Source organism: Danio rerio, chromosome 18, assembly GCF_049306965.1.
Source record: "Danio rerio strain Tuebingen ecotype United States chromosome 18, GRCz12tu, whole genome shotgun sequence".
NCBI lineage: Eukaryota > Metazoa > Chordata > Actinopteri > Cypriniformes > Danionidae > Danio > Danio rerio.
The window spans coordinates 8,353,079-8,365,000 of NC_133193.1; the positions used below are offsets into that span (position 1 = coordinate 8,353,079).

At 34.7% G+C, this 11,922-nt stretch overlaps 2 protein-coding genes across 3 annotated transcripts in view; one reads left to right on the forward strand and one right to left on the reverse strand.

The window, feature by feature from the left end:
• The window catches only part of LOC101882393 (uncharacterized), a 771,022-nt gene that overhangs the window by 318,594 nt on the left and 440,506 nt on the right, over nt 1-11,922 (reverse strand). The window lies entirely within an intron of this gene.
• vwf (von Willebrand factor) overlaps nt 1-11,922 on the forward strand; it is an 81,884-nt gene that overhangs the window by 39,151 nt on the left and 30,811 nt on the right. For both annotated transcript variants that reach the window (XM_002665310.7, NM_001281989.1), the window contains 7 exons: nt 954-1,064; nt 1,153-1,296; nt 1,398-1,541; nt 2,059-2,223; nt 2,310-2,356; nt 7,220-7,397; nt 9,890-10,104. In XM_002665310.7, the coding sequence (XP_002665356.3) occupies nt 954-1,064; nt 1,153-1,296; nt 1,398-1,541; nt 2,059-2,223; nt 2,310-2,356; nt 7,220-7,397; nt 9,890-10,104 (1,004 nt within the window). The remainder of the gene's footprint in view (nt 1-953; nt 1,065-1,152; nt 1,297-1,397; nt 1,542-2,058; nt 2,224-2,309; nt 2,357-7,219; nt 7,398-9,889; nt 10,105-11,922) is intronic.

Below are 11,922 nucleotides of genomic sequence, written 5' to 3' on the forward strand. Positions count from 1 at the left end.
TTGCTGATTTATCAACTTACAGTATCCCAACTGTTTTATTCAGAAAAATCATCAATTTTAACTAGTGACACAGACTGTGTCCTGTGTGTTCATGCTAATGACATCACACACTCTAGATTATCGGTTTGGCTTATAGAAAACAGGGAATCACCAAATACATTTTAATATATTGTGTGTTTTAAAAGACTGCACAGAGCAGCATTATAATAGAAGCCTAAAATGTATTTAGTCTGATAAAACAGCACTGATTATCCTCTGTGTGATTACGAAAAAAAGGCCAGAAGCGGTGGACTGTGGCATAGTAAATGCTCTGCTGCTTTAATGTTTTGATTTCTGCAGGAGTCCCCCATGAACTCCCATGAACTCCAATGATTCCAAACTCAATCACAATGTCATCAAACTATGCCTTTGTTTGTTGTGATCAAGCACCCTCTAGTGGCCAAAATTAAAAACTGTGCCTTTAAGTTAAATTTTCATTGCTTGCATTTAATTATTTACTTTAATTTCACATTATTAATAATTTTATTCATTCATTCATTCATTCTCCTTTGGCCTAGTCCCTTTATTCATCGGAGGTCACTACAGTGGAATGAACCGCCAACTTATCCAGCACATGTTTTACACAGTGGATGGCTTTCCAGCTGTAATCTGGAAGCTGTAATCCAGTACTGAGAAACATCCATACACACTCATTCACACACACACACACACACACACACACACACACACACACACACACACACACACACACACACACACACAATGTACAATTTAGTTTATTTAATTCACCTATAGCTTATGTCAGGACTCAAACCAGCAAGCTTCTTGCTGTGAGGCAACAGTCCTAACCACTGAGCCACCGTGCACCCTTAATAATATTATTAACTACATCAAATAAATGGAAACTTGAACATTGAATGCCCTTTTAATCTCTGATCTCTGTGTTTGCTCAGTGCCGTGTTCAAAACCCATGGACGTGTTGTTCCTGCTGAGAGCGTCTTCAGGAAGCCAGTTTGAGGACTTGAAAACATTTGTGAAAACGTTTATAAAGAGCACAAACATCGGTAAGTCATTGTGACATTGATTTAACATTTTGTTTTGGTGTGTATGCTTTGATGGTTAAATCTAGAACTCCATGTATTTGCTCTGTAGGTCGTAATGACACGCAGGTGGCGGTGATGGTGTACGGGGCGAAATCAGCAGTGGCGGTCACATGGAGAGATGAACAGACACAAGACAACCTTCTCAAGCTGCTGGAATCTCTACACGGCAAAACAGACAACCAGCCACGACTGGGTAAACATGCAGACACAGAGATCACACACACGATACGGTCTGACAGTTCAAATATACGGCCTGCCAAACTCACACGGGTGCTTATTCCTCCGTCTCTGCAGGAGCTGCTCTGCGATTGGCCGTACAGACAGCAGTTTCCTCCACCAGCGGGGCAAGGATGGGCATCCCTAAAGCTGTGGTTATGGTGGTGACGGACAGGTCAATAGACTCAGTGCAAGAGGCAGCAAATGAGGCTCTGACTGCTGGTGGGTAAAATCGTTTTGTAGGGTTATTGATGCACCCTTTTAAGTAGTCTTTAAGGCAAGTTGTTAGGGTTCAATAGAAGCTAAATTCTATCTAGAGCATCTTTAGAATGCTTGCTTTTTTCTGTCAACCTGGCAACCACTCAATACCTCTTTTAGTAATGGCTAGGCCCAAATGCACATGTAGAAATCTGCTGATTTTTAGCCCATCGTTGATTTAAATGTCACTTTAAGTTGTATAGAAATTTCTTGAAAAATATCTAGTCAAATATTATGTACTGTCATCATGGCAGATGATGATAAAATAAATCAGTTATTAGAGATGAGTTATTAAAACTATTATGCTTAATGTGTTGAAAAAATTTTCTTTCCAGAAATTGGAGAAATAAGGTTTTGTAGTCCAGGGTCACGTATTATAAATATCTGTCTCTTTAATGAATTGCTTTTGTATTTCTTATGCTCGTCTGCTGACTGCATCAATGTAAACCTAATACTCACAACACATGTTTGTTGCGCACAGGTGTGTCGGTGTTTCCTATTGGTCTGGGTAAGCAGTATGATCAGATTGAAGTGAACACACTCGCAGGCCCACAGGCTCAGGAAAACGTCATTCTGCTCGGCAGCACAGAGTATCTGCTTTCCATGGCTGCGTTTGACCAGTCCTTCCCTGACAAACTCTGCAGAGGTCAGACTCAAGCATACACATAAACACAATCAAACACACTACTGTACAAATGTAGTAATAATAATGATGATCAAATTATCCCTCAGCGGGTCCTCCCGGAGTGTGTGTGGATGATGAAGGGAATGAAAGAAAGGTAAACTGTGTTTTAGTAGGACATGCATGGAGTCAACCTAGGGCCATATATACTTGCAAAATAAAAGAAAGTTTGGAGCAAAAAAAATTATTAATAAATAAATGCAAATATCTAAAAAAAAATCACAAAGCAAAAATTAATTTTAGAGAAATACAAATTAATTTTGTTAACAAAAATAAAGAACTGCAAAGCAGAAACTAATTTTTGAGAAATTTAAATTTATTTTGCTAACAAAAAATAAGGAACTGCAAAGCAAAAATTAATTTTTGAGAAATTAAAATTAATTTTGCAAACAAAAATAAAGAACTGCAAAGGGAAAATTAAGTATTGAGAAATAAAAATCAAATTTTCTAACAGAAATGAAGAACTGCAAAGGGAAAATTAAGTTTTGAGAAATAAAAATGAAATTTGCAAACAAGAAAAGAACTGCAAAATAAAAATCAAGCAGTGCAAATAAAAAAGAAACAAAAATATTTGCAATTAAATAAAAAACTATACATATTTGCAAAACACTTTTTATCGTAAAGCCAATTGCAATGCTCATTTTGATTTGCTTTTTAGTCAACCTTGAGATTGCGATGCTGTTTTCACTTTGCACTTCACGTTTCTGCATGTTTCACTTTATGGCCCTGATTTGACAAGGGGTGCCAAAACTATTTTTATAATTATCCATATTAAAAGTTTCAAATAATAAAAATAAATAAATAGTTTTTGTTACAATGTTTATTTTGCATTTTATATGAGTGTAATATTGTATTTTAATAATTAAATATATATACCACCCTTCCCCCTCCTTTGACCATTTGATTGAGCCATTGCAGCTGAATACTATTTAGTTGCTCGGTTACAGTAACAAGTTCAAAATGGAGAGAAGAATGAAGAGATGTGGAGCGCAAAATAGGAAACAAAATACAAAAAGTACAATGGCAAGGCATGTCAAGGTGCTATAATCATTTAGTGAGGAAAATGAAATTGAGAAGAAATTAGGGGTGGGATGAGATGTAATTCTTTGTGACTTAAAATGCTTAGTGTAATTCTACTTTTACTACTTCATACTTTTTCAGTATTGTTCAGAACTGCGAAATGTATTTGTTTGAAGCATGTTGATGAGGAAAAAGTATCTTTAATCTATTGATGGAGATAGTTTATTGTTAGGGGTGACTGTGGATGGCGGGGGTGAAAATCTTGAACCCACATACCCCTCAGTAAATGTGCAGTTGCGCCCCATTTTATATATATATATATATATATATATATATATATATATATATATATATATATATATATATATATATATATATATATATATATATATATATATATATATACCTCAAAACTTAAAATTTCCCTTTGCAGTTCTTTATTTTTGTTAGAAAAATTTATTTTAATTTTTTTTTAATTCTTTTGGGTCTGCGATATTTAGAGATTTGCATTTATTTATTTATTTATTTTTTGCTCAATACTTTATTTTTCGTTTGCAAAACTTTCTTTTATTATGCAAGTATTAATGGCCCTAGATTGTCTCCATAGTCATTAAATTCATGCCATTAAACTCCAACTAAAGAGCTCATTTTCAGCCTCATTACTGCAAAAATTGCTTTTCTTACTTGTCTTATTTTTAGTCCAAATATCTGAAAATCCTTAAATCATTTTTTAGACAAGCAAAAAAAAATATATTGCCTCGTTTTCAGATATAACATTCAAAAGTAGGTGCATTTTTCCTTAAAATAAGCTGCCAATTGGGTAAGCAAAATACCCTTATTTCAAGATTTTTTGCTTACACCGTTGGCAGATTATTTAGCTTGTTTTAAGGAACAACCCCCTTAATTCGGACTTATTTTTTTTGTGAAAGCAAGTCTATTGTGAAAGCAAGTCTATAATATTTGCTTGTCCAGAAAATGTTTCTTGACTTAATCCTTTTTTTTTTTTTTTTTTTAGATATTTTGACTAAAAACAAGACAAAAACTCATACTTACACAACTGCCTTAATCTCATGCAGACTTTCTGAAAAGTCATTATTAGACATTCATCAGTAACTTCATCTGTCATAATAATTACACAACAGTTGCTAAGAGAGCTTTTTTTTATATATATGGCTGGAATAATATGCATGTATGCAAACATGAACGCTTGGAGAATGTATGACCTAAAGGGGGCGATAGAGATGCAGTTAAAGCTTGTGGGTTAAACTCAGCTTGCTGTTGGTCAGATTGTAAGCTCTAAATATCAGCAATTGAGAGTCTCTTTAAACTGCTCGTCCACCGTGGCATCAGAAGTTACTGCAAAAGGCAGTTTACTCTAATACCTCCTATAGTGCCACATTTAAAAACATAATGCTGCTGCCTCATAGCAAGAAGGTCGCTGGTTCGAGCCCCAGCTTGATCAGTAGGCATTTCTGTGTGGAGTTTGCATGTTCTCCCCGTATTGGCGTGGGTTTCCTCCAGGTGCTCCACTTTTCTCCCATAGTCCAAAGACTTGTGCTATAGGTGAAATGAGTCAGCTAAATTGTACATAGTGTATGTGTTTGAATGAGAGTGTTTGGGTGTTTCCCAGCACTGGATTGCAGCTGGAAGGGCATCGGCTGTGTAACACATATGCTGGATGGGTTTGCCAATTCTTTCTGCTATGGCGATCTCTGATTGATAAAGGGACTAAGCCGAAAAGAAAATCAATGAATAAATAAAAGAAAATATTTATACTATATATTTTATAATTGAATAAAATTTGTTTACAACAATAGTATAAAATTAAATTGTATTTCCTTATGAAATTATAAGAATAAAATAATTATGTTAAGATATTAAGCTAAATTTAAATAAAATAATGTTACTTTCATTACAAGTCACTCTAACATAAAAAAAGTATTCCAAGTTTTTAAGAAAAAAAAATAGAATAAAAAAAATTATTAATGATAAAAAAAAATAATTTGTTTTATACTGCAACTGAAATGTATGGATATATAATTGTTTTTCTTAATTTAGTTGTTTTAGTATGGATTACATTTCAGACAGAAAAGCATGGGTTAGAAAAAAGGGAACAGAAATGGCAAAAGAACATCATGCTGGGATTCAAACTGTGTTTTCTGGAGGCACAGTTGTGCTGTATGTGCCCTATGTTGGCTCTGACTTTATTTTTAAATGTTAAATACTGACCTTTTATTTCGGCAGAAAAGGGAGGCCTTAAAAGGGAGCTATTATAATCATGTTTATAGGGGGTTTAAACACAGTTGTGTGGCAAAAAGTGATATATAGCCAGCTTCTAATGATAATTCTATTTTTTACATATACTCTTCTTAAAAACAGTCTGCAGAAACACTTTGATTGACATTCTCCCTTAGTACATGTCATCTGAGGGGGAAAGCTCCGTCCATTGGTATAATCTCTCCCTTATTAGCATAGACAGCCCTGAGTCAGAAGAAACCATCCAACAGTAGAGTTTTTACACTGTTCCTGCCTAAGATATATCAACGAATAAGAGGCATTATAAATGTGGCGTTTTAGGATGCACAAATGAACACTGTAGTCTCAATAGTCTGCCTTCTTCTGAGAGTTTTTCACAGAGATAATTTTAGGGTGCTTTCACACCTGTGAATTGATTATTTTTTTCCGAAACAGGGAATAAAATTGTTACAATGTTGCACTTTGTTCTTGGTGCGGTTCGCTTTTCTTTCAGTTTCTAAACAGACCAAAAAAGCTAATACAAGTCACACGCAAGTAAATTCTTCTAACATTGGTCAGAGTTTCACGGTTTATTTTGCACGGTCCAGCTCAGCTGTTGAGTCCAAATTTTAATTTATGACGATGAGCAGTAAGACATTAATAGTGAAAAGCTGTGCTTTCATTTTGAATGGTGACACCCACAGACACCGTCACCAGATATAAATCAGAGATAAGACTTGCTCATACATAGGCGTTGGCTTATGCATTATAGGCTTTACATTATAGAGAGAAATAACAGATAAACCAAGACTGCTGTTTGGTAAATTTACGGATAAACAGCTCTGGTTAATAGTTCAGCATGCTTCACTTTTGTATTTGACATGACACATACATTTATCAGTAGGAACGACATCCCGGCCTACTTGTAATCCTCTCTTCATATAACTGTATATATGCCTATGACATATCCATAATACACTGTGATATAGCCTGGCTTGGATCGTATTGCTTTCTCACTGCAATCGATCCGCTCCAGAGTTCGTTTCAATTGAGCCGAGAACACCTCATTCAGGCGATCTCGGAGCAATTGTTTTGCCGCGGATCCAAGCGCAATTGCTGGATTCACACGCCAAACGAACTGTGCTAACTGGTGAAACGCACCAGATTCCGAAACAAAAGCCCAGGAGTGAAAGCACCCGTAGTCCTGTTTTTAATTTGCCACTGTGATGAAGCACATATGCTTTTAGCTGCACCCTCTTTTGAAACGAGCACAATCTCAATTGAATTTAAAGCGACGGACCAAAACAGCACAATTTGGATCAAAAAGTGGGCAGTTTCAAAGGATTATAAAACATTATTAGTGTGTTGTGTTTTCCATTTTAACGCTCAAGGGACATCAGGCTTATTTTACATCTTATAAAAGGGGGAATAATAGATTTTCTTTGGGTCACAACAGTCAGTGGAAGATAATTGGTGAATTATCTTACATCAGAATTTACTGTGAGCCCCTCATATATAAACCAACACAGAGCTGCACTTCACTCCTCATCATGCGCATATGCTTAATAATAACTGCAACCTTTGCTAATTGATAATTGCACTAAGCCCATACAGCGATTTTTGATTAATCATTGCTTAATGCAGACCAACAAAGGCTTCTGATGTCTGACTCTTGTGCATGCAAATAACTATTCTTTTCAATCAGCCCGGTGAGACGTGGATGCTGGCAGACGGCTGTCACTCAGTGCTGTGCAACCCATCCGGCACAATAACAATGCAGAGCCACCGTATCAACTGCGAGAAGATGGAGCCTCCCGTCTGTAAAAACAACCTCCCAGCCCTGCGCTACAATCACCACTGCGGTTGTACCTGGACCTGCCCCTGTACGAGTACACACACCACAATGCAAAAAAAAAAATGCTTTTCTTCCTTAATTTATTTGTCTTGTTTCTAGTCCAAATTCAAAAAAAAAAAATGTTTAATTAAGGAGCATTTTCTAGATGAGCAAAAATGATTGTCTTCTTAAGAATTGTCTTTTTAAGAAATAATATACCCAAATTAATTGAGTTTTTCTGTAAAACAAGCAAAACAATTTGCCAATGGGGTAAGCAAAATAATCGTATGTTAAAATGACAAACAAGAATATTTGATTTACCTCATTAGCCGGCAGCTAGCTCTCTGCAACTCTCACATGGCCGCCCACTGAAGCTAAGCAGGGCTGTGCCTGGTCAGTACCTGGTGGGGAGACCACATGGGAAAAGCTAGGTTGCTGCTGGAAGTGGTGTTAGTGAGACCAGCAGGGAGTACTCAACCTGTGGTCTATGGCCCCGTTTACACTAGTGCGTTTTAGTTTGAAAACGCATAAGTTTTGCTACGGTTACGCCATCTGTCCACACTACGCCGGAGTTCTCGAGCGCCGAAAACGGAGCGTTTCGAAAACGCTGGAGAGGCCGTTTTCATTCTGAAACGCTGCTGCTCCGTTTCAGTGTGGATGATGGAAAACGGAGACATCTGAAAACGGAGGCAGGGCTGCAGACATTCGCTTCTCTGATTGGGGCTTTTCCTCAATATTAAGTAGCCTAACACGCACAGTTCAGTCCTGCATTCTCTCCTTGTAAGTTCAGACTTCGCAAGTTTGATCAAGGCTGCAGTCTCTTCTTCTCAGTTTGATATGGAAAACAGACTATACAGAGGACACGCGTCAATCTTCAAAGGGAACAGTGTACTTTATAACTTCATTCACATCACCCTGGCTACGTTGTTTCACTTTCTCAACAATAAAATGTAAACATGATTTAAGGAACTGCCTATTTTCTTTTTAATATTAGCAACTTAGACAGCAGACATGTTGAGGCGTCGTGCTGCATGAGCGTCATCTTCACTGTGTGGATATTTATAACAAAACGGAGCTGATAACAACTGCCTCCTTTCAATTTCAGTGAAAATACGAAGGTCAAACACACCCTCTCTTTTGCTGAATATCAGTTTAATAATCAATAATGGCCATTATAAAAGTATAACATACAAGAAGTTTATACATTATAGGAATTAAAGGCAAGCGATCAGTCAATATACAGAATAGGCTACGTGGTTACATTAATCATTAACTTATCTTTGCGCTTAGCCAAAACACGTTACCAGAGAACAAGTAATAGATTCCAATGACCAAAGTCAGGGAATATGCCGTTAGATAAAGACAACAAGATGAATGAAATATCCCGTTTAATAAATATAGTGAGATTAGATCCAGCGGGAGATGCTTGATGAGAAGTCCGACTAGCAGAGCTCTCATCTGGGTAGATGGGCTGGAGCGCTTGCCCGAGAGTGTCTGTGTGGTCACGTGATGTGCGTTTTCAGCGTTTTGGTGTGGACGGAGAGCAGTTCAGAAACGCTGGGTAAAACGCGAGTGTGGACGCGGACCGTTTTCATTCTAAAACGCCGTTTTAAAACTAAAACGCACTAGTGTAAACGGGGCCTATGTTAGTCCTAACACCCAGGTATACTGTTGGGGACTCTATACTGCTCAGTGAGCGCCGTCTTTTGGATGAGACATTAAACTCTTTGTGGTCACTAAAAATCCCAAATTGTCGTTCGAGTGTTTAACCCTGGCATCCTGGCCAAATTTGCCCACTGGTCTATCATGGCCTTCTAACCATTCCCATATCATCACAATTGGCTTCATCACTCTGGCTGTGTCCGAAACCGCATACTTTCATACTACATAGTGAGCTAAAATTAGAATGCGAGCCGTGTAGTATATTAGAAAATCAGAATGCAACAAATACCCGGATGACTTACTACTTTCGGCGAGATTCTGAATTGTGCATCCCATGCACACTGCGCTATCCCATAACACAATGCGAGAGAATTCATGAATGGGAGTGAAGCAACGCAACTGACGCAGGTAGGTCACGTGATGATGACAAAATGTCGGATGTAGTATGTCCGAATTCTATTCATACTTCTCACATTCATACTGTATTGAACATACTTTTCTCACAACCAAGTAGTCCGTTTAAATTCAAATGCAGTACCTACTGAGTACTGTTTTGGATGCAGCCAGTCTCCTCTCCACCAATCAGCTGGTGTGTGGTGTGCGGTCTGGTGCAATATGGCTGCCGTTGCATCATCCAAGTGGATGCTGCACAATTGTGGTGGATAAGGAAATTCCCTCCAAAAAAAAATAAATAAATAACAATAATTGGCAGATTATTTTGCTTGTTTTAAGGAAAAAAACTATATTTTAGCATATTATTTCTTAGACCAAGAGATTATATTTTGCTTGCCTAGAAAATGCTTCTTGATTTAGGAAAATCATTCAAATAAATAATAATTGTAAACTTACAGCTTTTCCATGCTGACTTTGATTCCTCAGGCAGTTGCATGGGCAGCTCCACTAGCCACGTGGTGTCGTTTTCGGGGGCGGCCCTAAAGGTGAAATCTGCCTGCTCCTATTTGCTGCTTCGCTCAGGGGGGGCGGAGCTAGTTTTACATACGACTGCCTGTCAAAGCTCACCCAATCAGATCTGCATGAAGAGCCTGGAGCTGAGGGAAGGCGGGACCAGTGTGGTGCTTCAGGATGACATGAAGGTACAGTAGATGAACTGCAAAACAAAAACATGAAATAATAATAAAACTAAAACCTTTGGTGTTATTTAATCATGTTGCTCCAAACTTATAGGCTGTTACGACCACAAGAAGAGTTAGGAAAATTAAAAACACTATAAATATAATTAGTTTATTATATAAAAATTAACTAGAAAAAATATTTTAGTAGTAAACAATATAATGTTTTAAATATAATTGGTTTAGTATATAAAATTTATTAGAAATTAATATTTTAGTAGTAAATAATATATTGCTATACTTATAATTAGTTTATTATGTAAAATTAATTAGACAAAAATTGTAGTAAATAATATAATGTTATAAATATAATTAGTTTATTATATAAAATTAATTAGAAAACAAATTGTAGAAAATAATATAATGCAATAAATATAAGTAGTTTATTATATAAACATTTATTAGAAATGAACATTTTAATAGTAAACAATATAATGCTATAAATATAATTAATTTATTATTTAAAAATTAAAAAAATTAATTTAAAATGAACATTTTAGTAGTAAACAATATAATGCTATAAATATAATTAATTTATTATTTAAAAATTAAAAAAATTAATTTAAAATGAACATTTTAGTAGTAAACAATATAATGCTATAAATATAATTAATTTATTATTTAAAAATTAAAAAAATTAATTTAAAATGAACATTTTAGTAGTAAACAATATAATGCTATAAATATAATTTATTTATTATTTAAAAATTAAAAAATTAATTTAAAAATTATATTTTTGTAGTAAATAATATGATGCTATAAATATAATAAATTTATTACATAAAAATTAATTAGAAATGAATATTTTTGTAGTAAATAACATAATGCTATAAATGTTAAAAGTTTATTATATAAAATTTATTAGAAAAAAATATCTTTGTAGTAAATAATAATGTACTAATTTATTTAAAATTCACAACAGTTTTTTATTGTTTTGCAGCTTAACATTTCCGGAATTGTTGCAGACAATTGAATAATTTGTGAATATGGTAATTTTGTGTTGCATGTCAATTAAAAAAACAACATACAAGTTTAAAACAACATGAAGTATTATAAGTATCAGAATTTGAGAGAGTAAATCATCTTTAATTCCCTGCTTCACAATTCAATAGTCTTTTTCTATTAACTTTACTTTCGGTGGATGTAAAGCTCAAAGTTTAAACTATGTTTACAGCATATCATCAAAAGTGTTGTTTTAACTACGTGCAAACTGTCATTACCCAAATGCATTTACTGCATGATAAATAATAATATCCTATTAGAAATACATTTATAAAGCACTTATAATTTACAAACTGTACAGTGCTCAGCATAATTGAATACAGCCCATTTTGAAAGTGAATATTTTTAACCATTTCTCAGTGAATATAGGCGATGTATTTTTGGTGCATTTAAACAAAATAGATTTATTAAACAGATATATTTATTAAAATATATATTTTAGTCACCAAAGATATTTAGAAATTGAAAGATAATACAGTTACATTCAAGCAAAACATTGCAAAAATAAATTACAATTTAAATGTCAACTAAATTGTTCATTATTTTTGTTTCTCTTGATTTTTCCTCTTTTTAAAATTGTATTAATATTTCTCTATAACATAAATTTGGCTGTATTAGTTTTTGGACAGTTATTGTAAGTTATTTTGTTAGATAAGCTCCAGATTTGGCTTCAGTACTGACTAATCTAATATATACGCACAAATATAATATTGTATAGCTTCCTATTAAAAATAAGAATTTATTAGGTAGATTTGTGAGGGGTAAACTTCTATATGCTGA